Here is a 26,629-nt window from a genome sequence, read left to right as displayed (position 1 = left end):
AGGCCAGAGAGGTTGATGAGCCTGCTACAGGGTCAGCGAGGCGAGGGGGATCTGTCAGCTCATGCATTAGATCCTGTGCATTAAGATCCCGAAGGCCCAGGTTTAATTCCTGCTGCCAGCGCCCCAGCAGGGAGCCCGGCATTACCCAATCCAGGTTGGAATTTGGCCAGGACCGGGTGGGGGCGGCTCTCATTCTTGAAAAAAGTTCCAGCAGATCTTGAAGGAGCAGGAGTGACCAGGTGCTTGGTTCTCCCTTTGGCCTGAAAGATGGCATCTCCAGCAGCATGGTGTCTGGCACCGGGGTCAGCCCCGAGGCCAAGGGACGAGGGCTCCTTTCTGAGCGTCCCACGCTGTGGCCCGTCGCTCTGGGGCTTTTCTGAGCCGTCTCCCATCCATGCCCCGACCCAGACCTCTGGCGAGATCGACCAGGGACCCAGCGCCAGGAGATACGGACTCAGGGGTAGCAAGGCTGGTGGCTCCCGTGGCTGGCACATGGAAACCGCCTCTCTCCCCCACCCCTACCCATTTTAGCAGCCAGTGGCTCAGCGAGAGATCGCCAGAGGGGTGCGAATGGGGACAGACCGATCTTGGCACTTACCAGTTCAGGCGGGGGAAGGGGCTGGCAGGATGACACCACCTGAAACAAGAAGCCAAAGGGGGTCAGCGCGGTGCGGGGACCCAGCCGGGCAGCGTCCCCTGGAAATCTGTGCGGTGGCAGCCACCGGGACGCTTCCTCCACCCCCCTCCAGACGGGACGTCTCCTCCCTGGGGTTGGGGGCGGGGGGGAGGAGACCGGGCTGGCCCGTGAGGCGGGCTCTGTGCAGCGAGGAGGCTGGACCCCCCCTTGGCCGTGGGGAAGGGGTGTTTTTCTTGGCCCGGGCTGGGCCTTTCCAGCTCGGGCACACACAGAGGCTGCGATTCATGGCAGGGCCTGGGTGGCGGCGTGGCCGGGGTGGGAGGATGGGGGGAGGCTATATATAGAGAAACATAAACAGGCTGCGCCCCACCCTGGGCTGGGGGCGCACAGTGAGCCCATTCAGCCCGGACCCTACCTCACCTGCCCCCGGCCCCACCCCTCCCCCTCCGCCACGCCTCACGCCAGGCGGCCCGGCTCCAGCCAGAGAGAAGGAAACGGACTCGTAGGGGGGGCCCTCCCCTGCCCCACACCCCCACCTCAGGGGGGCACCTGGCCGTGCCAAGGTCGCCCTTCCCATAATGCCTTGGTGGCTTTGACTAAGGGACGAGCTGAGGCCGCTGGGTCGGTGGGGGGGGGTCCAGGCCAGAGTCTTGGGGGCAGAGCTGGTCGCTCCGCGGTATTAAGGGGAGAACAATTCCCCAGCCCCCAGCCCCGTGCGGGGCGAGGAGCTGCTCCAGAAGAATCTGCGCCTCCTGCTACATCGACCCTCCACGCTAAGCCGAAGGCTGCGGGTCCTGGGCTTGCGGCCTCCCTGTTCCCAAGCCCGAGCTCTGAGCATCCGCCCTGCACTGTACACCCCTCCCCTCCACCGCCCCCCCCAGTGCCAGCCTGCCCCTGCCAGAGTCAGCTCCTGCGTGCCCGCGCCTCTCTGCCCTTCACCCGCTCCCTCCTGCCCGGCTCCCCCTTGCTGTGTGCCCCAGGGCCGTGGGGCACTAGCAGGCCTGGCTTAGGGAGCAGGACCTGGCAATCCATCCAGGCCGTGTCTTGCCACCCCCCGTCCCTGCCTGCCTTGCCTCCTGGCACGTCTCCGTCCAAGCCACCCTGGGCACCGTCCTGGGAGCTGGCCAGCTCCAGGGCTCCCTGCCAGAGCTCACCCACCAACCGCGAGCACCCCAGCAACTCTGTCTGGTGCCTGGGCTTAGGCTTGGGTTGGGAACTGGCGGAGGAGGGGGTGGGGAGACAACCCAGGGGGGTCGGATCAGTGAGGGACTCGGGGGGAGGTGGCATGGGGAGCGCAGGCCAGGGGGGCGATGTTGGATCACAGAGGGGATTGGGGGGAGGTGGGGGGCGTGTTGGATCACAGAAGGGATCAGAGGGGGCGGGCTGGGGACACGGGCTGGGGGGGGCATGTTGGATCAATGAGGAGTTCGGGGGGAGAGGTGGGATGGGGATCGCAGGCCAAGAACCAGATCCGGGACGTCTTTGCAGCAGCAGGGACGCACTGTAAGAACCAAAAGGGACCCCCAACTGCGCTCCATCCCCACACCTCTGCCCCTAACCCTCTGGGAGACAGGGCATGGCTACAGGATGAACCCCACCCCCCCACTGGGTTTGCAGCCAGACCCCCAGACACCCCCTCTCACTCCCCATACCAGCCAGGGGCACATCAGCCGCCAGAGGCGCTGGTCCCGGCGCAGGGAGAGGACAAGCCACGGCTGGCTGGGCGCTAGCTAGTGGGACTGGGGCCGGGCAGAGCCCCAGGCATCCCAGCCTTGGCAGCGCCACAGCCCCGCATGCCAGCACCGAGTACCAACAAGCCCCTAATTACAGGGCGTGCAGAGGTCCCGCCAGGCAGGGAAGGTAGAATTAGGCAGGTGGGTTCTGCCAAGCCAGGGTCTCCCTGGGGCGACATCCTGTGGCCAACACCAGATGTGCCACTGCTCCCCCCAAGTCCCATAAAGCACCTGACGTGCTGTGCAGAGGGGATTCCTTCCTGACCGCCTGCACCCTGGAGAATGAGACTGAATCAGCCAGAGGCCATAAATCTCTGTTAACAATGGTCGTAAAATTAGATGGGCCTTTTAATGAGCCAGCTGAGGGATTGAACTGAGTGCCACCCCGCGGCCCGCCCTCCCCATGCAGCTGTGGGGCTGAGTGGGCAGGTACATCCCCCGCCCCCGGCTGGGCCCATACGCTCCCCCCAGAGCCATGGGGGTGGGGGCACTTCCCTTAGGAAGGAACAGGCAGGAGAAAGGCTATGGGATGCCTCTTGCATAAGAAGAAATGAGTCCACGGCCCCCTGCCCCCTCCCCTTCCAACAGCTCTCCCCACCCACTCAGCCTCCAGGCTTTGAAACCCCTCCAGCCCCCAGAGCAGCCTGCGGTCCCCAGGCCGCCTGCCTCCCGCTGCCCGAGCCCCTCGCTGAGCTCACCCTCTGGACCAGGGGTGGCCAACCTGAGCCTGAGAAGGAGCCAGAATTTACCGATGTACCTTGCCAAAGAGCCACAGGAATACGTCAGCAGCCCCCCCATCAGCTCCCCCACCCCGCTCCCAGCGCCTCCCGCCCACCGGCAGCCCTGCTGATCAGCACTTCCCCCTCCCTCCCTGCACCTCCTGAACAGCTGTTCCTTGGTGTGCAGGAGGCTCTGGCGGGGGGGGGGGGGGGAGCGAGGGCACGGCAGGCTCAGGGGAGGGGGCGGGAAGGGGTGCAGTGGGGGCAGGGCCTGGGGCAGAGCCAAGGGTTGAGCAGTGAGCCCCCCACCCCTGGCACATTGGAAAGTTGGCACCTGTCGCTCCAGCCCCGGAGTCGGTGCCTGTACAAGGAGCCGCATATTAACTTCTGAAGAGCCGCATGTGGCTCCAGAGCCCCAGGTTGGCCACTCCTGCTCTGGACTGAGCTCCCATCGAGCCCCCCTCGCCTGTCCTACACTCCCCATCCCTCTGAGCCACACACTGATCAGACCCCCCACCCCGACCTGCGCTCCCCATCCCCCTCGAGCCACACATTGATCTGACTCCTCCACCCTGTGCTCCTCACTGCCCCCCAAATCCCTCACTGATCAGACCCCCCCACCCCGGCCTGCGCTCCCCATCCCCCAAGAGCCACACATTGATCTGACCATTCCACCCTGTGCTCCCCACTGCCCTCCAAATCCCTCACTGATCCGACCCTCTGAACCCCACACTGATCTGACACCGCCGGGCCTGTGCGCCTCACTGCCCCCCAAATCCCTCACTGATCTGACACCCGAACCCCATGCTGATCTGACACCCCTGGGCCTGTGCTCCTCACTGCCCCACAAATCCCTCACTGATCCGACCCTCCGAACCCCACACTGATCTGACACCCCTGGGCCTGTGCTCCTCACTGCCCCCCAAATCCCTCACTGATCCGACCCTCCAAACCCCACACTGATCTGATCTGACCATGCCACCCTGTGCTCCTCACTGCCCCCCAAATCCCTCACTGATCCGACCCCCGAACCCCATGCTGATCTGACACCGCTGGGCCTGTGCGCCTCACTGCCCCCCAAATCCCCCACTGATCCGACCCTCCGAACCCCACGCTGATCTGACACCGCTGGGCCTGTGCACCTCACTGCCCCCCAAATCCCTCACTGATCTGACACCCCCCTCTCCCTCCTTCTTCCTCCTCCTGGCTAGGCAATTGGTGCCTGTCCCAACCTGGTGCAAGAGCCATCTCCTCCGCAGCGCCTGCTAGCCACCTTGCATCCCTCTGCAATCCTCTCCCTCATCCCTCAGCCTGTTAACTCCCCTCCCTTCCCCTCCTGCAGTTTCTATCTGAACATTTGCTGTCCAGAGCAAAGTGTGTCGCACAAATCATCCTCAGTGCAAACTTCCTGCCCCCTCTCCCCGGTCTGCCTCTCAGCTTCGGCCTGGGAAAACATCTGGCTCGGCCTGCGGGATGGAGAGGGGGGCTGGGATGTGGGAAAAGCACCGTAACCAGAAACTCTGGGAGCGAGGCAAATGGGCTTGAAAGCTACAGGGGCCATGTGGAAAGGGGTCCCCCTGGCCGCTCCCCGAGCCCCGCTTCCTACAACCAGGAGCAGTGTTTGAAGAGCATGTGGCTTCTACCAGCTGCCACATTTCACCCTCCCCTCCCCGAAAGTCAGCTTGTAGGTGGGGAAACTGAGGCACGGAGTGGGGGCAGGTACTGTGGAGTCACTGTGTCGGTAGCAGAGCGAATGACAGAACCCAGGAGTCCTGGCTCCCTATCTCCCTCCCTTCTCCAACCATTAGAGCACACTCCCGCCCAGAGCTTGGGATAGAACCCAGGAGTCCTGGCCCCCAGCCCCCTTCATCTAGCCACTAGACCTCACTCCATTTCAGAGCAAGGAACAGAGGTGTCCTGCTGCCAGTCCTCTAAACACTAGATCAGGGGTTCTCAAACTGGGAGTCATGAGGTTATTACATGGGGAGGTCGCGAGCTGTCAACCTCTACCCCAAACCCTGTTTTGCCTCCAGCATTTATAATGGTGTTAAACATAGAAAAAGTGGTTTTAATTTATGGGGGGGGGGAGCGGGTTTCGCACTCAGAGCCTTGCTGTGTGAAAGGGGTCACCAGTAAAAAAGTTAGAGAACCACTGCACTAGATGATGCCTCAGTCTATAAACCTCCCTCTCGCAAGGTGTCATCTCAGCCTAACATCACCTCTAAGGGACCCTGGCATCCGGAGCGCGCTGGACGGAGATAGCTCCTCTGGGCAGGGTGTTTTCTGCGGCACGGTACCCAGCCCTGCCCCCCCTTCCCCGTAGCAGGCTCTGGACCCCCCCGGGCACCTCCTGCCTGCTGATAAATGCCCCTGACAGGCGCTTCTTGGGCAAAGCCCAGGGGCTGCCAAAGGGACTGGCGAGATGGAGACCTCTTAGCAATCAGGTCCTCCTCTGCCCTGGGCTGCCCCCCGGTGGAGGGGGCGGAGAGGGCCGATCAGAGGGGCATCCTGGCCTGTCCCCACAGGTCCCCCTGGCTGTCAGCAGCGGAGCTTTACCTGGGGATCAGCAGGGCAGGGTGGAGCTCGTCTTTAGGATGCCGGGCTTCTCCATCCAGCTGTTCCCCGCATGGGGGGAGGCCCCCAAATTCCCCCTCCGCTGCAGGATCTTCTCCGCTCCCTCTATCCTCTCCTCCCTCGCTCAGCCACTTCTCCCTTCACCCCCAGCCTTCCCCTCATCTGACTCCAGCGCGGCCCTCCGCCCCTTGGACGGACGGACGGAGGGTCTGCACGGAGCAAAGTGCCCCGGAAAATCCCGGAGGAGAACCAGCAGCCTCCAGCTGCAGACGCTGGCCCAGGGCCAAGAAAAACTCCCAGCTCCGCGCAACCATAATTACACAACCAAGGCTTAAAGGGCCAGAGACGCAGGGGCTCCGGCACGGTGAGGGCTGCAGCTAGCCGTGGGGCTCAGCACAGGGCCACCTGCATCCGGCAGAGAGGTCTCAAAGCCCGGAGCGTGCCGAGTACCGGGCCCTGCGGAACCGTCCCTGGCACTGGGTCTCCAGCCAGGTGTGGTAGGAGGGGAGGAGAGTAAAGCTTGGAGCAGTGTTCCAGGGTGGTGAGCTTCCTCGCAGCAGTGCCCTGCTGGGATCCCAGCGCTGTGAGCGTCCCTAAAGCAGTGGATTGCCGGGACCCCAGCGCTGTGAGCTTCCCTAAAGCAGTGCCCTGCCAGGACCCCAGCGCTGTGAGCTTCCCTAAAGCAGTGCCCTGCTCAAAGTGGTACCCTGCCAGGACCCCAGTGCTGTGAGCTTCCCCACAGCAGTGCTGTGCTGGGACCCCAGCGCTGTGAGCTTCCCCAAAGCAGTGCCCTGCCGGGACCCCAGCGCTGTGAGCTTCCCCACAGCAGTGCCGTGCTGGGACCCCAGCGCTGTGAGCATCCCCACAGCAGTGCCCTGTTGGGACCCCAGCGCTGTGAGCTTCCCTAAAGCAGTGCCCTGTCGGAACCCCAGCGCTGTGAGCTTCCCCAAAGCAGTGCCCTGCCGGGACCCCAGCGCTGTGAGCATCCCCACAGCAGTGCCCTGTCGGGACCCCAGCGCGGTGAGCTTCCCTAAAGCAGTGCCCTGCTCACAGCAGTGCCCTGCCAGAACCCCAGTAAATCTGAGTTCTCCCAGCGTAGCTCACACAAAGCCCCCGGAAACCCGCTCTGGCATTGGCAGCCGCGGTCCGTCTCTCTGAGAGGGCAGGACTCCACATCTCATGCCAGAGCCACGGGGAATGTTTGCTCGGCCACGCTGCCGGCCCTCACTCTGCCCTCCCTCGGTTCAGGACATTTCCCACGGCCCCATGTTCCTGCTGCTCCTCAGACGTGCTCCCTTCCGCTGCTCTCTTGCCCTTTGCTGGGCCAGGCCGAGATAAGAGCCTGGATCTCCCAGCAAACAGGGCAGGAGCCTGGGTCACTGAGGCTGAGTTTCATCCCTCCCTCCCCCAGCCCCCTGGCGCCACAGGGACCAGTTCCTGCAGTGCTGAAGCTGCCACCCACAGTGGCTCCCTTCCCCGGCTGAGCTCCCCCATTCCCTGCCGCCAGGAGCCTCCTCCTGCCCCATAGGGGTGAGCAAGCCTCCCCGAGGCTGCTGAGCATCTCCTCTGGCTGCAGCCTCAGGGGGTCCCTCGCTGGGCCCCCAGTACCCGCCGAGCACGGCCTGGGAGTGATCCAAGCCATGTGCCCGCTGGGCCGTGCAGGGTGGAACTGGGGTCACCCTCTGTGGACAGACACCCCTGCCTGCCGCATTGGGTGCCCATCAGCTGGGTTTGCCCATCACTTGTGGCCAGGAAGGGACATGGTCCCCAAGGCTGGGCTCCAACCATCTCCCCCCAGCCCCCAATTCGGCATCGCGCCTTCTCCTACCTTCGCTTCGCATTTCTTGTGGCTGGCGATCTTGCAGGCTGTAGGGGAGAGAAAGGGGTGTGTGAAGGGGAGATCCCTGTGCAGCCGGGCTAGTGCACTGAGGCCTGGGGCCTGGTGAGCCCCGGGGCTGGGAGTGTGAGTCCTGGTGCTAGTGCACTAGGGCCTGGCTCCTAGTGAGCCCGGGGGCTGGGAGTGTGAGTCCTGGTGCTAGTGCACTAGGGCCTGGCTCCTGGTGAGCCCGGGGGCTGGGAGTGTGAGTCCTGGTGCTAGTGCACTAGGGTCTGGCTCCTAGTGAGCCCGGGGGCTGGGAGTGTGAGTCCTGGTGCTCATGTGCTGGGGCCTGGCTCCTGGTGAGCCCGGGGGCTGGGAGTGTGAGTCCTGGTGCTAGTGCACTAGGGCCTGGCTCCTAGTGAGCCCAGGGGCTGGGAGTGCGAGTCCTGGTGCTTGTGCACTGGGGCCTGGCTCCTGGTGAGCCCGGGGGCTGGGAGTATGAGTCCTGGTGCTAGTGCATGGGGGCCTGGTTCCTGGTGAGCCCGGGGGCTGGGAGTGTGAGTCCTGGTGCTAGTGCATGGGGGCCTGGTTCCTGGTGAGCCCGGGGGCTGGGAGTGTGAGTCCTGGTGCTAGTGCATGGGGGCCTGGTTCCTGGTGAGCCCGGGGGCTGGGAGTGTGAGTCCTGGTGCTAGTGCACTAGGGCCTGGCTCCTGGTGAGCCCAGGGGCTGGGAGTGTGAGTCCTGGTGCTAGTGCACTAGGGCCTGGCTCCTGGTGAGCCCTGGGCTGGGAGTGTGAGTCCTGGTGCTAGTGCACTAGGGCCTGGCTCCTGGTAAGCCCGGAGGCTGGGAGTGTGAGTCCTGGTGCTAGTGCACTAGGGTCTGGCTCCTGGTGAGCCCGGGGGCTGGGAGTGTGAGTCCTGGTGCTTGTGCACGGGGGCCTGGCTCCTGGTGTGCCCAGAGGCTGGAAGTGCGAGTCCTGGTGCTAGTGCCCTGGGTACTGGGCTGCCGAGGCTGCGGGTTGCCGGGCTGGGATCCCTCGGACCAGGTTTGAGGAGGGCAAGGGCGGTGAGGGCTGGTACCTTGGCAGACGAGGCCCAGAGCCTCAATGGATTCCTTACACACCACACACGCTCTCTTCTTCTTCTTAAAGGCCTTCTCCTTGAAGCTGTGCGGCTCGGGCACCTTCTCCGGCTATGGAGGCAAACACAGGGCAGAATTGGTACAGGGCTCACTAAAGCATGGGGAGAGCAGTGTGTGGGTCCCCCAGCAGGACAGTGGCGGGCCCAGGGAGAGACACCAGGTCTCCTGAGCGCTAGGTCCGTGCTTCAGCCACTAGGCCATACTGCCTCTCTGGAAGTGCCTTAAAGGAGAGCGCGACAGGGCACTGGACACCCACCTGCAGGGGGCGCTCGGTCTCTACAGCCCATGCCATGGCCCAGTCCCCGGGCACAGCAGGCCCTACGCCCCTGGGCACTACTGCCAAATTTCACTCCCCCAGCCCCTCCGAGCGCCACTTAGGGCCAATGACTGTCAGCTCTGCACGGAGGGGCAGGGAATGTGTCCTGCCAGCTGCGGGGGGCCTTTCCCAACCGCTGCCCCCCCCACAGTGCAGCACCAATTAGCCAGAAACGCAACAGCTGGCCGGCCGGAAACGCAGCCTCTCGAGGGGCCGGATTCCAGCCGTGCGGCTGGTGTGTGTGTGTGTGTGTGTGGGATCGGTCTGAAATGCCATGGATTCCCCGCAGAGTCTCCGTCCCTGCCCCCACGCACCGGCCCTCTGCTGGGGAGGGCTCAGTTACACAGGGCCAAATTCCACTTGCCAGAGCCCACCACTGGGCCCAGCGAACGAGGCACAGGGGTAGGTGCTAGACTGGGAGCCAGGACACCTGGGTTCTACCCCCAGCTCTACCAGTGGTCTTGAGCAAGTCACTTACTCGCTCCGTGCCTCAGTTTCCCCTCCCACCCTTGGTCTGTTTGGCCCATGAGCTTTTCGGGGCAGGACGGCTTTGTTTTGTGTACGTATGTACAGCGCCTGGCGCGACGGGGCCCTGTTCGCAGGGCCTGCTGCCGTAACAGCAGCGATGCCTCCGCCTTTGCAGCGGGAGGTGGGTGGGTTTAGAAGGCGGGCCGAGTTAACAGGCCTCGTTGGGGTTAGCCATGAAAGCCCTCAAAACTGAGACAACCCCTGCCCCACTGAGAGACCAGCCCTGCCAGTGCCCCCGTGCTGCCCCCTAAGTGCAGGGGCTGTTTATTGCTGCTTCCAGAGCCCTGTCCTCCCTGCCCCATTGCATGGTCTGGCCACGCTCCCCTTTGGGTTTTGCGTATGAAGGTGATGGGAGGGTGGGGGCTGACACCCTCACCCCACCTTTAACCCCACTCCGGGGAGGGTCACCAGTTCAGGACAGACACAGGGTGCCCCCAAAGCCCCCCGCTTTTTTCTCTTCCATCGCACCATCCAGCGGACACTGGAGTCAACTATTCCCCGGCCTGGCCTGGCCCGCCCCGGTTGCCAAGCCATCCAATCCAGGCTGGCAGGAGCTGCGCCAAACTGGTTCCAGCCAGGTTTTCCCCCCATCTGGTTAATGATGCCTGAAATCAGCCAGGCATCCTCCACTCCCCCGACCCCCCCGACCCCCCCAGCAGGGCAGGAGGCTCCTGGGACATGTAGTTCGTCCCTGGGGAGGAAGGGAAGGGAAGGGGTGACGGAAAGCAGCCCCGTGCCTGCGCCTGTATAAACCCCGCTGAATGGGCCATTCACGCCGGCTCGGGCATGGCCGCCCGCGCTATAAATAGCCATGAATCGCCCGCTTTGTTGCCCGGCGTGTTCTGCGAAAACAAGGCTCGTTCTTAAAGGGCAGGATCGAGGGTGGGCCCAGCGAGAGGTGGAGAAGGCGGGCAGGGCCCAGCGAGATCGGGGGGGTCGGGGGTAAACCCTGCTTTGCTAATATGCCCCCTCCTCACTCTGAGCTGGATGCCTGGCACAGGACCCGCCGCAGTCACCCACGGGCACGTGTCCAACAGAGAGCGCCCGGCCGAGCCGCTGGCTCCAGTCAGGTGCTCGGAGGGGCTCAGATACGCCAGCGACGGGCACCACGGTTGTGCAGCCGGCTCGGCTCTAGCTTGGGCCGACGGCCCCCCCGAGTAGCCAGGTCACTTAGCTGGAGTATCCCCTCCCCCGTTCCTCGTGCCATCAGCCGGGCACAGGAGAACGGCAGCGTCTTTGCACGGCAGCGGGCGCTGGGCGGGGCAGGATCCGAAACACCTGCTGGCCCGCACATGGTGCAGCCCTCACCCATGCACCACTCCCTGCCCCCCGCCTCCTTAAGCCCCACCAGCCTCCAGCCCCGACCCCTGGCAGCACAGGCCGTGGGCGGTGCCGCCCAGCCAGGCTGACCCGCAGCGCACCGGCACCGCTTACCGGCATCCTGTTCAAGCCGCGCTGGCGTGGGGGCGGGCAGAGGGCACTCCCACCCTGCGTCCTTTCCCTTCGGGGCGGGCTGCTCTCTGGCCAGGCCGGCGGGGAAATACAGCAGGGATCTGGCTCGGCTCTGCCTGCCTTTCGCAATCGTTGCCCGTGGGGAGCTGCGACACAGTCAGCCCCCCCTCCCCCCCCGTTCCCGCCAGCCCTTCCCCGCTCCCAGCCGAGTCCAGGAACATGTTTACTCACTGGCTCGGGTCACGATGCTGCCTGCTGAGTGCCCGCGCCTCGGGCAGCGTCCCAGCCTCTCTGGGTCATACCCGCAGCTGGGCCCTCGTCCCCAGGCCTGCAGGCCTCTAGGCATCACCCACCCCATCCACACGCCCCAGGCTGGCCCCCAGCAGGGCACCCACTTGCAGGCAGAGTTCAGTGTCCGGGGCCCGTTCACCGTCGTTTGGGAGAGGGGTGTTGTGAGCTAGGCTAGAGGGAGGAAGGACGAGGAGAAATGCAGAGGGAGGGATGGAGCCAGGACCCAGCTCCAGCCCCCACTCAACTCGGGAAAGGGGAGATTCAGGCCTCCTCAGCCTGGGCCTGTGACCTCCCCGCCGGCCTGAGGGAGGCCGGGCAGCTGGCAGAGCAGGGAGGGAGGAGGGTTCCCTATAACATGAGAGACACCCTCCCTTGCCCAATCTGGCATCACTCCCTGGCCCATCCCTGCTCTACTCCCCTCGCCCTGCCCTCGGCAGGGGAGACAAGACACGGGGCAGCCAGGTGTGCCCAGCACCTCCTCCGGGGTAGCGCCCCTGTGAGTGCCACCCTAAGGGCAAAGGCGCCATGCTATGACCCTTGGGCAGGAGTGTGTGTTCCCCCCTCCCTCTAGAGATTCACCCCCCCCCCAGGGAGCTGGCAGAGAACGGCAGCTCCTGGTACCCCATAGACAGTCCCTGCCCTGCCGCCCCTCTCCGGTCGCTCCTGGTGTCCGATATATGGGCAGGGGATGCCCTGTTGCACCCCTTAAGAGCATGTGCCGATGCCCCCGGGCACCCACACCAGGCCACAGCAGAGACACCGGCCCTTGCAGTTCAGTCTAGCTCTACACGGGATGGGAGGTTCCCCTAAAGCTGAGCTCCGTGTTCCCTGCTCAGGAAACACGCCCGTGCTCAGAGAATGGCTGGCAGGGAGCGGGTAGGGAGGGTGCCCGGCCTTAAAATAGGCCCTGTCAAACGATCGATGTGAGAACCAGCCTCTCTTCCCCTGGGCCACGGATCGGGCCACAACTGAACGGTCCAAAGAGACCTCCCTCCCAGTCAATCCCTTTGCATGGGATCCCAAAACCACGCTGCACCACCATTTCACTCCCCTCCCTGCAGCATGGTCAGTTTCACTTCCTGGTTCCCATGTTGGGGTCAGGTCCCCAGGAGGGAGGGAACCTGGGAACGTCTTGCCCGGAATCCGAGGATCTCGCTTCTCGTTTGGAAACCAATTCCACGAAAATTACCGGGTTGGTAAAACCCTCTGTGTGCACCAAGCCTCAGCCACGGCCCTCGGCCAGCCCGAGAATGTGTCTGTAATTCCCATCCCCCGGTGCCCGCGCCACCGTCGCCCAATCGCAGCCTCCCACGCTGGTGCCAGAACCGCCCGTGAGAGTGTTTTATAATCCCCGAAGCGCCCAGGCTGGGAGGGTATAAACGGTGAGGCTGTCTACACAGCAAACGCGGTGCCTGAGGCTACCCTGCCCAAGCGCGCTGGAATCCAGCTGGCATGGGTCATCACGGCAGTGAAGCGAGCGCAGCGCCGTGGGGGGGAGGAAAGGGGGCAAACCTGGCACGGACCCTGGCTATGGGCGCAGCCCGCTGTGCAGCCTGGCAACACCCCCTGGCTAGGAGCTGGGCTGAGACCCAGCAAACTCGTTTCACGCAGGGAATGGCCAGCAAGGGAAAGAGGCTTGAGCTTCCCCCCAGTGAAGCTTGTCAGAAATGCAGCCCCAGCACGGGGACATCGAGCTCTACAGACCACTGGATGGGCCAGGAGAAACCTTCCCTCCCAGTGCCAGGCCTTGCCTGGTTAACCCTTCCCTCCCAGTGCCACCCAGTGCCAGTGCCAGGCCTTGCCTGGTTAACCCTTCCCTTCCAGTGCCACCCAGTGCCAGTGCCGGGCCCTGCCTAGTTAACCCTTCCCTCCCAGTGCCACCCAGTGCCAGTGCCAGGCCTTGCCTGGTTAACCCTTCCCTTCCAGTGCCACCCAGTGCCAGTGCCAGGCCTTGCCTGGTTAACCCTTCCCTCCCAGTGCCATCCAGTGCCAGTGCCAGGCCTTGCCTGGTTAACCCTTCCCTCCCAGTGCCAGCCAGTGCCAGTGCCGGGTCCTGCCTTGTTACCCCTTCCCTTCCAGTGCCACCCAGTGCCAGTGCCGGGCCCTGCCTGGTTAACCCTTCCCTTCCAGTGCCATCCAGTGCCAGTGCCAGGCCTTGCCTGGTTAACCCTTCCCTCCCAGTGCCAGCCAGTGCCAGTGCCGGGCCCTGCCTAGTTAAACCTTCCCTTCCAGTGCCACCCAGTGCCAGTGCCAGGCCCTGCCTAGTTAACCCTTCCCTTCCAGTGCCATCCAGTGCCAGTGCCAAGCCCTGCCTGGTTAACCCTTCCCTCCCAGTGCCACCCAGTGCCAGTGCCAGTTAACCCTTCCCTCCCAGTCAGGGGCGGCTCCAGGCCCCAGCACGCCAAGCGGTCCACCAAAGCCGTGGGACCAGCGGACCCTCCGCAGGCACGCCTGCGGGAGGTCCACCGGAGCCGCCTGCCGCCCTCCCGGCGACCGGCAGAGCACCCCCCGCAGCATGCCACCCTGCTTGGGGCGGCGAAATGTCTAGAGCCGCCCCTGCTCCCAGTGCCAGTCCCAGACCCTGCTTGGTTAACTCTTCCTTCCCAGTGCCACCCACTGCCAGTGCCAGGCCTTTCCTGGTTAAGCCTTCCCTCCCAGTGCCAGTGCCGGGCCCTGCCTGATTAACCTTTCCTTCCCAGTGCCATCCAGTGCCAGTTAACCCTTCCCTCCCAGTGCCAGTGCCGGGCCCTGCCTGATTAACCTTTCCCTCCCTATGCCATCCAGTGCCAGTTAACCCTTCCCTCCCAGTCCCAGTGCCAGGCCCTGCCTGGTTAACCCTTTCCGCCCAGCGTCCCTGCTGTACACACACCACCATCTCTGCTCATCGCCTCCCGTTAGGGCTCAGGGCCGTGCCGCACTCTTTACTGAAGGGCCGCGATCCGGCCCCGGGGACTAGCCGGAGCCTCCGGGCCGTGCTGTGCCCGGGGAAGCAGGGGCCCCACATTCCAGCCTCTCCTCCTGCTGCTCCGAGCCTGGAATGGCTCCGGCTGGGCCGTGCTCCAGGGTTACGCCGATTAGCACAGGCCTGGCGCCCTGACAGCCCCGTCACAAGGCCGGGCCCTCCTAGAAGCTATTTATGAGTCAGCCGGACGCGGGACCTTCGGACGGCCCCGGGACCTGCCCGTGGCCCCCACCCTCGACATCCTTCCCGCTGCACGGGCAGGGGACAGCGCCTCCCACTGGCTAGGGCTTGGCCTCCCTTAGCACCCCCCCCCATCTCCATGTTACCCTGGTTACCAATGGAGGGTCGGACCCACAGGTGCCCCCCGTTGGCTGACTGCCCTAGAGCCTATGAGAGGGGCTAGACCCCCCCCCACACCTGCACCCCATATCTAATCTCCCCTCATCCTATGATAGGATGAGGGGAGATTAGATATGGGGTGCAGGTGACCCCCTATGTTGCTGACACCCCAAACCCCCACTGCAGAGTTGATCCTTTTTTCTCCACCCCATCCCACCCCGACCTTCCCTGGACTGGGGGGGTTGTCAGCTGAGTTGGGGGGTGGGGACAAGGGGGGGGGTCACACCTACCCTGCTGGAGCCTGGCCCCCGGGTGCTCTCTCGCCTCCCCAGCGCCCTCAGCAGCATCTCCACGGTGTTCCTAGGCTTCATGGCAGCGGGCGTGGTGCTGGGCTGGCCAGAGGGTGCGCCCGCCCGCGCCGAGGCAGCCCCATCCAGGGTGGCCCCCGACGGCACGGTGGGCTCAGCCCGTCCCAGCCGCAGCGGTCTAACTCCCCCGGCAGCCCAGCCCGGTCAGAGCCGGAGGGGGCCAGGGCGCGTGGGATAGGATGTGAGGTTGGAAACAATGAGCCAGAACCCGGCCCAGGGGCTGGGATCAGGACGAAGGGACGAGCTGGTGTTTCCTGACTCACAATAGCTGCTTCCCTTCACACTGAGGTCACAGCGAAGGCCACCGCGGGCGGGGCCCTGCCCGCCAGGACACGGCTGGGCCTGGGCTCTGGCACGGCCACCCCACACGTCTCGGAGCCTGTCCTCGGCGAGGGTCGCACGCGGCACCGTGGGCCAGGCAGGGCTGAGCACTGACGCACTCGGGACACCCATGCTGCTGCTGGCCCCTTCCCAGAGGCAGTTCAGTGTCAGGCCTAGAGGGGTCGGCAGCCCCCTGTCACCTGGGGCAGGCAGGCCCCAAACATGGACGGGAGCCCCCAGCCGCCACCTTCTCTCACTCCCACTCCAGGCAGCAGAGAGAGCCAGGGCCTGACACCTTCTCCCTCCCCACGCACAGGAATAATTCATTCCTGCCCCCCTCCAACAACAGATACCATCCCCCCAGGCCAAGAGTTCCCAGCCCCACTCAGAGACCCCCTGGCACAGGATTCCCGCTAGGAGGCCTTTGCTGGAAGATGCCAGCTCAGCTTTCACTTCTCCCTTCCACCCGAGAGAGGAACTCAGCCCCCTGTAAGGACACCTGTGGGTGGCTCATGGTGGGACTCGAACCCAGGGCCGCTGGATGTAAACGTAGCCCATAGGACAGTTCTCCTAGCCCAGGGGCTCTCGCCAGTTCCTCAGCCTTGGTGGGGTTGGCCCACTCGAGGGGCATGGCGCAGCCCTGCGAGAGTGGCCGGGGGGGGCGGGTGTGTGTGTGAATCCTGAACACCCTGTTTTCTTTTCTCACCCATTCAGTTGCCCCTCCAGGGATGCAGAGCGACTGAGCAAGAGGCAACCAGCCATGGGGCCCTCCACTTCCCAGCCCCATCCCCCTCCAGTCACTGTGTGCTGGCTCAGAGCTGGGGATCCTGTCTCGGGCAAAGGGGGGATCAGGCAAGTTTGGGCCGATAGCACCCACCGCACTAGGTGCTGTACAGACATGGAGCAAACCAGGCTCCGGCCCCCAAGGCTGAGAGTCCACGTGGCCCAGTGCACAGGCCAAAGCAGCGAGGCGGGATGGGGGCAGATCACGGCAAAGGGGTGGCAGGCAGCATGGGAAGGGGTGCTCCTTCCTGGGGAACCAGGGCGATCTTGGGGCAAACTGACCGTCTCCCTGCGCGGCTCCCCCTTCCAAGCCAGAGTGGACACAGCTCTGGAGAATGAATTGCAGGGCACAATTGACCCTGCTCCCGGCCTGACGCCTCTGCTGTGTCTCTCCGCTGTCTCTGCTCCGCCAGGGCCGCAGGCACCTTGGGAGGGTGCCAAGGGGCTGCCACTGGAGTCTTGTGACCCGCTAATTAACCAACCCCTGGCAAATTCCCGCCGCAGTTCCCTGCCGCCCTGGCCCTGGGTTAACTACTGTGCAGGGGAGTGGAGCTCTCGTGCAAACCCAAGCGTCCCCCCGTCCTGAGTTTCTCCAACGCTCCCTGTTCCCCAAGCACCTCAGGTCAGTCCTGCTGCCCGTCGCCTGGAGAATCCCCTGCACGTGCCCCGCAAAGGGCTCCGGGGGCCTTCAGGACCCACCTGCGCTTTGAGACTGGCTTGCTCTAGAGGTCAGGGACTGGCCTGGGGCTCAGGACAGCTGGGTTCTAGGCTCGGCTCCACCTCTCCTGCTGGGTAACCCGGGGTGAGTCATGGCCCCTTTCTGTGCCTCAGTTTCCCCTCCCATCCTCAGGCTAGACTGTGAGTTCTCTGGGGCACCACTCTGCCTCCGACAGCGGCCCTGGCCACAGAGGAGGAAGGCGTGTGACACCCCTCAGTGGGTTATGTAATAACCTGTCCGCAGAAGAGCCAGAAATAGAACCAGGAGTCCTGCCAGCCAATTTCCTCCTCTGACTACCAGGCATGCTAGATCCAAGCAGCCTTGACTCCTCCCACGGTACCAACCCGGCACAAGTCACCTCGTTCCTCCCTGGGCTGCTGGCATCCCTTTTGCAGGCAGGCTCCTTGCTCCCCATTGCCCTGGGGGCAGGACAGCATTGAAACATGCACCCATTAAGCTTCACCCGGAGGCCAAGAATGCACAGAGCCCAGGTGCAGGGGAGCACCATGATTCCGGGTGCTGCAGCCATCCGGAGCACCCCAGAGAACCATCCCACTCCTCTTGTGTCTGCAGCGCTGAACTGGCATTGCCAGGGCAAGAGGCTTTGCGGGGGGAAGGGTCTTTCCACTTGCAGTCTCCCACAGAAGCCTGGAGGGGGCGTGGTTTTCAGCAGGGACCCCCCCACCGTGTCATCCCACCCGCCCAGCCTGGCTTCCAGCTCCTCCCAGCCCAAGGAAGTGATCTGCGGCCCGAGCAGCAGCTGCCCCTTTAAGATGGGGCATGGGCGTCCCCTCACCTCCAGAGCACCCACGTGGTTTCCAGACCTGGAAAACGGTTCTCTTTTCCCGCTTGTTCCTACTGGGAACAGCTGTGGGGGGAGTGACTCAGCCCAGGGCTGGCCGGGGAACCAGCTGTCAAGTAGAGCAAAGAGAGGCCAATGCTGAGATCTGGCAGGTCTTGAGTCCACATAGGAACGGCCACCAGCTAGCCCAGGATCCTGTCTTCCGACAGTGACCGGGGCCAGATGCTTCAGAGGGAACGAACAGAACGAGCAGCCATCAAGCGACCCATCCCCTGGTGTCCAGGCGGAGGTTGTGGGGCACCCAGAGCATGGTGATCATGTCCCTGAGCATCTTGGCTAATAGCCATTGAAGGATCTATCCTCCATCAACATATCTCCTTCTTTTTGGGCCCCGGTTACACTTTTGGCCTTCACGACATCACCTGGCAATGAGTTCCACAGGTTGACTGTGCGTGGTGTGAAGACCTAGGGAGGCGAAAGTCAAGCCTAAAGGTTTTCCCCCGCTGGGTGTTTTTGCACACACGGAGCTGCACCACCCTCGTGCATGTTCACGCTAGGGGTTGCAACTGGCGCAGCGGCTTTCGTGCATCACCGTGCCGATCGATCCACCCGCCAGCGCCTCCTCACATGCTGTCTCACACGCACCGAGGCACGCGGTGCCGCCACAGCCCAGCTGCTCCGTGCCCTCAAACCCAGCAAGCCGTGGCGACGGAACGGACCACTCCGGACTAGATTTTCACATGCCCTCAGCTCCCGACCAGGCTCCAAAACAAGCCGCCAGCTCTGCAGAGAGGCGCAGCGTGCGGGGCACCGGCAAATCCAGCCCTGCCGCTGGCAAACCCGGCCCATCCTGGTCTGGGAGAGAGACGTCTGGGCTCAGAGGCCTCCCTGCTGTAACAGTGGAGTTGCCTGTGCTTATGCCAGTGGTGAATTCGGCCCGTTCCCTTTTCCGATGAAGGGGCAGACGAGGCTGCACCGATTAAATAAACACAGAGGCTGGACGGGTGGAGAAAGAGCGGAAGTGACCGCAAACCCCTACACCGCGGCCAGCAGCGTTCAACTCCTGAGTGACGCTGCTTTCTAATAAAACTGGAGCTCAGTTCTTCTCAGTTAGACCGGTGTCAATCTGGAGTCACTCCATTCACATTGCTTTGCATTTACACTGGGGATAACAAGGATCGGGATCTGGCAGTACTATAGGGAGGCCGTGTGGCCTAGTGAATACAGCACTGGGGTGCAGGATAAAGAAAGAAAGAAAGAAAGAAAGAAAGAAAGAAAGAAAGAAAGAAAATGATTGCCCCAATCTCCATCTCTCTCTAATGATGAGTCTGGGATCCATTTCTCCCCCCCGAATCCCAGCGCCCTGCAGCTCTTGCGTTGATTTAAACCGTACGCTAAGGACCAGCTGCTTGTATCGGACACACCCCTCCTCCCCCAGCAGAGAGGGCCAGGGGCGTCCCCTGCCCCCGCTCCCGCTCTCCCAGGGAATGTCTGCACTCAGCTGTGGGGTGTGGCATGCGGGGAGGAGAGGGTTTGCTAGCCGGGGATGCACAGGAGGTCAGACCTGATGACCTGGTGGTCCCGTCTGGCCTTAAATCCTATGTCCCATGCCCAGGACCCGCACGGTTGCCTAGAGAACCAGCATCGCTCCATCCTCCCTGCCCTGTTGCCCCATGACAGGGCTGCCAGCTGCCCGCCGGCCCAGGGCTCTGCCTGGTCCCTACCTTCATGCTAATTTCGCTGCCCAGCGGCTGGCTCGGGCATAGCTGTCCCCGCTTGGCCGGACACAGCGGCGTCTCCTCCGTCTTATTCCAGCCGCTATCTTGCTTAGGGGAAACTCCTGGGCCTCTGGGTCAGAGCGAATCCTCCGGAATGCAGCCCCGGCGGAGGAAAACACCCCCTCTCCTCCCTCAGCCGCTCGTCCCGGCCCCCTTTCCCACCCTCCTTGCAGGGAGGCTGAGCGTGCTGGCTTCCTGCCACAGAAATGAAATCATCTAAGGCGGGGGGGGATTAGCCCCCGGACACAGGCAGCCCAGCAGCCGCAGGGAGTGTTAATATAACGGCTCACGCAGCTCAGGCCTGGGACCTCCCTTGCGAGGCGCAGAAAGCGTTAATGTCGAGGGATCAACCGCTTGGCCTCTCGGCCCTAAGGAATCCTGGGGCTGGTGGCCCCATGCTCGGCACATGGCCCGGATTCCCCTGCTGGGCTGGGCCGGGTGCAAACATGACCTAAGTCCCGTCCCGACCCCCGTGGCTGGCCCCAAACGGGGTCTGACGCCCCCTGGAAACCCGGCCGCGCCCCGGAGAGTCCGAGAACTGGGAATGTTTCTGACGTTCCTCCGGCCTCGTGTTTTCCTTTCATTCCACCCAGCTCCCTGGGGCGGCCCCCGCAGGGCTGGCCGGGGAACAGGGGCAACAGGGCGTCTTCGCTGGACCAAGGGGCTAACGGCAGCTTCTTCCCTGCAGGGGAGATTGTATGAAATCTCTGTTCCAATGGGGAGGCAGGGACCCCGTCCCTCTTCCGGCCCCGGGACGCTCCCAGCTAGGGGGCAGCACGGTAACGAAGGACGCGGGGGGCCAGGCTGTTAACAGATTTAGGGCCTCGCCCCTTTACCCACTGTCACCTGCACTATGGGCTGAGGCCAGGGGCCCCTTGCGCTGGGGGTTGCATAGACAGCCCCTCCCCCAAAGGGCTCGCCATCCAAATGCGATGGGAGGGGAAACTGAGGCACAGAGCGGGGGGGGGGAGGGGGATTTGCCCAAGTCACCGACAGAGCCAGAAATAGACCCCCAGTGCTCTGCCCACTAGCCCACACTGTCGCTTGGTCTGATATAGTTCTTAGCAAAGAGGTAGCTGCAGTTGCCCGAGCAGCCAGGCGCTCCGTGCTGCCCCCCCGCCCCCTTTTAACGCCCCCGAGTTGGCCTTCGAGCTGCGCCCATGGCCCGCTCTGCCTGCTGACTCCCAAATCTCGGCCCCCCCTCCCCAGAGACGCCGTCCCATTCCCAGGCCCGGCCTGGCCCTGACCCGCTCTCCCCAGGCCCATAGCACTCAGGAGCCGGGCTTGGGAGGAACTCCGCCGGCTTCCTGTGACCTCCACGGCTTGGAGCCAGGCTCGCCCGGGCATCGCCAGTGCAAGTCCACCGGGAAGCCAATTCTGTGCCATCCGCCCCTGGGCTCTGTGCGCAGGTCACGGGGCGCCACCTTGTGGGCAGGCACTAAACTGCACGGGGCGAGATGCAGCTGGCAAAGGGATTCCAGTTTTATTATTATTATTATTATTTGGATTATTGGTGCCCCCCCAATCTCGTCCTAAGACCCCAGGGCGCCAGGGGCTGCACAAACACAGCTCCTGCCCCAAAGAGCTGACAGTCTACGGACCTGCCTTTCTCACCAGGGGCTGCTACCCGGGAGAGGGCGTGAAACAAACCCTGCCTGGTTCTGCTGCCCTGAAGGTGAATGAACAGCATCAGAGCACATCAGCTGTTTGCGTCTCACCAGGTTTGGTACTGAGGAGTGGGCTTTAGTGAGGAGAGCAGGGGGTGGGGGGATCAGGACGCCTGGGTTCTATTCCTGGCTCTGAGAGGGGAGCGGGGGGTCCAGTGATTGGAGCAGGAGGCTGGGGATCAGGACTCCTGGGTTCTCATCCCAGCTCTAGGAGGGCAGAGAGGTCTAGTGATTAGAGCAGGGGGCTGGGAATCAGGACTCCTGGGTTCTCATCCCAGCTCTAGGAGGGCAGAGAGGTCTAGTGATTAGAGCAGGGGGGCTGGAAGTCAGGACTCCTGGGTTCTCATCCCAGGTTGAGGAGGGGAGTTGGGCCTAGTGATTGGAGCGGGGGACGCTGGAAGTTCAGGATTCTGATGTTCTGCAAATGCCCTCACTGTATGACCTCGGCCAGGTCCTTGGGCCTTAGCGTCCACCCCTCCCTAAGGCGGGGCAGGGCTGCCTGTTCGCAAAGCGCTTGGCGATCGGTGGCGGGAACCAGAGGCTGCCAACCTGCCATTCAGGAGGCCACGTCTTCGGAAGGGGCCCAGAGATGTGCACAACGGCCAAGCAGAGGGGAAGACAGCGTGGCGCAGTGGGCAGAGCGCTGGAGTAGACCGGGGGGAGATGTGGGCTCGGGTCTGCCACAGCCCCAGAGCGTGACCTTGGACAAGGCCCTGCCTTGCTCTGTGCCTCAGTTTCCCCACTCGCCGGCTGGGGCTGGGGCTGTGCAGCCTCCGGTACCCCAGGGCCCCGGTCTCTGTTGTGCGGCTGTGATCGAGCGGGGCCTGTTGCCAATTCAGGGGGATTTTTGAACATATTTATTATCTTGGGGCTAAATATCAGAGGAAAGGAAACGGGAGGGGGGCGGGAATTGGCTGCCGATCCCAGCCTCCTTCATGGGCTCGTCACAGGCAATTAGCCCTGCCAGGGCCAACCCCCCTCTCTGAGCAGGGCCTGGCCGAGCTGCCTGCATCCGGTGTCCTGGCCACTCTCACTCCATCACGCCAGGCTCCCTGTCAGGGTAACGTTCCTGCTCCGAGGAGGGGAAGGCTGTTATCAGAACTGGAGCGGGGCCAGGCTTTCTGGGCTGGCTGCTGGGATTCAGGCCTGGATCCAGCTTCCCCCGGGCCTGGGGGGGTTAGGATCCATGCCCGGGGCACAGCTCCCTGGCAGCCCAGTGCCCTGAGTCTGTGCTGCAGGCTGGGAACATTGGAGGGGGTGGGGTGACATGCGATGAGTTTGCTGGGTCTCAGTTGGGTCCTAACTGGCCCACTGAGACTTAGGGGTATGGTAGTGGGCACGGGCTGGTGACTCCCCACCCCATTCTCCAGCTGGGGGGAGGGTCTCTGCCCAGACTCTGCCCTCTATGCCAGCTGGGCACACAGGGGGCAGGGCTGGATGAGGGGCTTGTGGAGAGAGAGCATGGGATTCACGGCAGCTTGGTTGGCAGGGGAAAAGCTCTAACCCCCCCTGCCCCAGCCGCTGTAACCCGCCTCGGTGAAGGGGCCAGCCAGGGCCACCGGTCCCGGCATCCGCAATAGGTGCAACCTGCCCCAGAGGCTGGGCTAGCATGGTGCCCCTGGATCTGCCCACTGAGCCCTTGTCCCCGGGTACCAGTTCCTAACCAGTCTCCTCTCTGCTCCTGTACGGAGAGCCTGGGGGCACTGGTGTGTGGGGGGGGAATGTCCTTAATTAACCCTTTGCCAGCCGTGTCAGTGCAGCCGCCTGTGGAGTCCGACTCACGAGGGTCCCTGCCGGCTCCCCTCACTCCGCTGCCCACGCAGCTAGGATGGGCCAGCCTGCCAGCTCGGTGCGGCTGTGCCGAAGGGTTGGGTGGGGGGCAAGGGGCAGTAGAAGGGGGTGGCTGGGATCAGTAACCTGAGCAGGGGGTCCTGGCTTTGCCAGGCCTGTGGCACGGCTCCAGGACATTCTGGCAGCGCCAGGCCGGAGCAACGGGGTTGTCAGAGCAGCCGCTGTGCCCGGCCTGGCTCACTGCAGGGTGGGCACAGGCACCTGGCTGGGTTTACCCCCCCCCCAGGCACACGCTTCCATGTGGGATCGGCAGGAGCTGGGAATGGAGCAGGGGGCCTGTGGGTGGAAATGGGGCAGGGGCATTGCAGGGATCATGAGGGGCAGGGTGATGCCTGGGAGCAAGCTAGGAGCGGGGAAGGGTTGGGAAGGGAGCTGGAAGGCCTGGGGGTGGGCAGGACAGGGCCGGGGATGGGATGACGCTGCTTTGCATGGAGAGCCTCTCGCAGCTGAGGGTCTCTATGTCTTTCTGGGGGTTGGTGGGAGGGCAGCGCAAAGAGAATTACTGTCCATTTCTTCAGAGGGGGGAAACTGAGGCACGGAGTGGCAAAGTAGCTTGCCCAGAGTCGCTGGCAGAGCCAGGAGTAGAACTTGGGTCTCCTGAGTCCCAGCCTAGGGCTCTATCTGCCAGGCTTTTGGAAAAATCTCAAGATCGCTCTCTTCCCCTGTCCGAGCCGCAGTTTCACCCTCTCTAAATGGGGCGATGGTCCTGTCCTACTCGCAGGGCAGATTGTGAAGATAAAATCCATTCATGATTGCAAAACGCCCAGATGCCGTGGTGATGGGCCCGTGGAAAGCACCTAGCCAGCCAGCCTTACCCTACGACTGCTGCGACATCCGTGAGATCTTTTCCCCGGCAGCTCCCGCCTAGGGCCCCTGCCTGGCAGCTAGACAAAGTCTGCTGTGAGATGAAATCAAATGGCCAGGGGCTACGCCACGATAACAGGGCTTTGGGAGACCTCACCTGGGTGTGACGCACACACCCCGGGCTGCCCCCGAAATCCATGTCTAGACTGGGGATTAGCCCAGTTCAGGCAATGGCCAGCAGCCAGCGTGGGCAGGCGGTATGGCTGGGCACCAGCCATCAACACAGGCGACCCAGAGGGGCCATTCCCTGCTCTGCCGCAGACTTCTTGTGTGCCCTTGGGCAAGTCACTTTGCCGTGCCTCAGTTTCCCCCTTTGTGCAATGGGGCTAATGGTACTGCCCCGCCTTACGGCCTGTGGAGGGCTCTGCTGCAGGAAGTGCTCAGTAAGGGATGGGGTGTGACAGATCCCGACGCAGCCCAAGCCACGGCTTGCCCTGGTGCGGCTAACCCCGTGCAGCTGGCGAGATCCATTGTCTGCTGCGTCGGTTCCTGGCCTCTGATGGCTGAGTCCCAAGTACAAACAAGGCCTTTGAAATTCTCCTGCAAACTTTCCCTCCTGCAGAAGGGTAACTCTGCAAAGCCACTCCCTGCTGATCGGGTCGGCCTGCTCCCTGGGCATCCGAGCCGCTGCTTCTACCCGCACAAGCTCCTGCCTTCCAGCTCCCTGCGATGGGAGAACAAGCTGCTGGTAGTGATTTGTATGGCAGAGGCCCTGGGGACAAGATCAGGGCCCCACAGACACAGTCCCTGAAGGGTTGTGACTTCATTAAAACCCCAGGCAGCTGCTGTTTCTATTGGCTTAGAAGAGATGAAATGACGCATTGTTGCAACTCGTGTTCCACCCAGCAGCTGTGCTCAGATAAGTGACATTTTTAGCTATACTGAGGGCTCTCCCGTCCATATACCCCAGGCTCAGTGGTCCGTCTGCAGATGGCAAATCTAGTCACTAACTTTCTGCGTAAAACCAAGCACTGTCCACTCGCGATTTGCATTCTGCTCAACAGAGATCACAGCCCACCAAGCAGTGCCTGCCCCAAAGAGGGGAAACTGAGGCAATCAGAGCAGGGAAGCCACTCATCTAACATCAGGGGCGAAGCTCAGAAGAGAACCCAGAGGGTTTCGACACCCAGTGCAATGCCCTAGCCAATATGTCACACCGTCTTTGCTAGACCACGCTGCTTCCCCGTCATCTCCAGGGGCAGTTCTGGCCCGTTGATTCCATCAGCTGGTCCTGCTGAATTCCAGTAGCTTCCTGCCAGCAGAGTAGATTCCTAGCAGCTACTTGTTCCACCAGCCCTGGAGTAAACACTTCCCTCCACGCTCCGTCTCCTAGCCCCCCCCCATCAGCGACCCCTGGCCCCTCCCCCCTGCCCCCCGTGAATTAGACATCTGTGAGGATCCCCAACCGGATCTCACCCCGGTGCACTCTGCTCCCCTTGCTCCGGCCAAACACAAACACACACACACAAAATCCCCTCAAATCAGGTTTTAACCTCAAAAAATGCAAAGAACGTCCTCCGAATCAGAGGGCGCCAAGAAGGCCAGAGAAAGAGGCTTGGAGAAAGGGAAAGCGAGAGCTCCCAGCCTAGGGAGGAATTAAAATATGCAGGCAGGGGAACACAAACCCTGGGTAGGCCCCATGCCTGGGGAACATGCAAACAGCACAGAAAGGGGCTTTATTTTCCCAGCTGGACAAGTCCCCGGTTCAGCAGCTCTCTCACCTCCCTGCCGCAGCTTGGCGCTTAAACCCATCACGTCGGGTGAAATGGGGAGCCCTGACACAGCTGCCTCCTCGCTACGGCGGCACCCCCGCAACGTGTGGTCCATGGCAAACCCCTCTGGCAGCCCAGGAGGCAGGAGGAAAGCAAGGCCCTCTCCTCTTTGAACACACTCAGCACTTCTTGTCCTCCGAACGTTGGCCAGCGCATCCTTCCATCCTAATCTGCCTGCGGAACTCACCGCCTCATGAAATGGCTGGGACTTTAGGGTTAAAAAAAAAAGGATTGGCTGTTTGTGGGGGAACATGCGCTGGTTCTAGTTGGTATTTGTTATTAGCAAGGATGTAAATCCACGGATTTAATTCAGGGCACATGCCAGTCCCAGGGGGTCAGGAAGGCTCTTCCCTGGTGCAATGTTGATTGCATAATCGTCCATACTGGGGAGGGCTGCCCCTGTCTTTGAATCAGCTGGTGCTGGCCACAGGACCGGCTGGGCCCTGCTCTGCTCCATTACCACAGTCCCTGGGCCCCCTCTCCTCTGGAGCTGTTGGAGGGGGGTTTCTGAGCTGGGACCCTCACTGTGCAGATGGGGGGGAAGGGGGCAGGCACCGTAGGGGAAGTGACTCATGCTGGGAATCGGAGGCCAATCCGGGGAGTTCCCGGCTCCTGTTTCCCATTTAACCCGCTAGATCGCGTCACCTTTTGCAAAACAACGGCTCCCATCCCCTGACGGCGAACCCCCCCGCAGCCACACGCACTTCTCCCCCACCCCCCCGCAGCGCTTCCTCCCTCCCCAAAGCTGTTCGTCACATGATCTGACCCTTCCCTTCTCCCCCCCCCCTTGCTGCGCAGATTTTGGTAACACACCTTGGTCAGTTGCATTCTTGTTCTGCTGCCTTTGCTCCCCCGGGGTGGCTGGCAGCAGTCGTGTCCCCAGCACTCGGAGCCACTGCCCCAGCCCATGAGGTCCCCACCGCTCCCTCCGGCTTTTCCTCTGTCTACGCTGCTGTTTTCTTCCTCTGGCTCTTTGAAACTGCCTTGAAAACTCCACCTCCTGCCCTGCTCCCCCCCCCTGCTCTGACACACAGTCGCTTAATAATATTTCGTCTGGTGCCAAAGCAAAGTCAGCCGTGCCAGGGTGAGCTGCGAGCTCACGCCGCTGGGGCCCGTCAACAGGTGGAGATGGAAGATCTCTGAGATGCAGCCAGGCCAGGAGCTGACGGGGAAGGGGGTCTTAACCTTTGGGGCT

The 26,629-nt window shown here is 63.0% G+C and overlaps 1 protein-coding gene across 6 annotated transcripts in view; it reads right to left on the bottom strand.

Moving 5' to 3' along the window:
* The window catches only part of TNS2 (tensin 2), a 47,091-nt gene extending 20,665 nt beyond the window's left edge, over positions 1 to 26,426 (bottom strand). Inside the window, exons 1-4 of one of the 6 annotated variants that reach the window (XM_039514249.1) lie at positions 26,248 to 26,426; positions 8,562 to 8,673; positions 7,492 to 7,529; positions 599 to 637 (exon numbers count right to left, since the gene is read on the bottom strand). In XM_039514249.1, coding sequence (XP_039370183.1) covers positions 599 to 637; positions 7,492 to 7,529; positions 8,562 to 8,673; positions 26,248 to 26,343 — 285 coding nt within the window. In that variant the 5' untranslated portion in view covers positions 26,344 to 26,426. Of the gene's footprint in view, positions 1 to 598; positions 638 to 5,645; positions 5,914 to 7,491; positions 7,530 to 8,561; positions 8,674 to 10,900; positions 11,048 to 14,078; positions 14,242 to 14,800; positions 15,035 to 19,226; positions 19,368 to 26,247 lie in introns of those variants that run through there. The other 5 variants (XM_039514253.1, XM_039514250.1, XM_039514252.1 and 2 more) reach the window with 5 other exon arrangements.
* Positions 26,427 to 26,629: the final 203 nt, after the last annotated feature.

The sequence above is a fragment of the Mauremys reevesii genome, linkage group 25, assembly GCF_016161935.1.
Source record: "Mauremys reevesii isolate NIE-2019 linkage group 25, ASM1616193v1, whole genome shotgun sequence".
Lineage (NCBI taxonomy): Eukaryota > Metazoa > Chordata > Testudines > Geoemydidae > Mauremys > Mauremys reevesii.
This window is presented reverse-complemented; position numbering and strand designations above follow the sequence as displayed.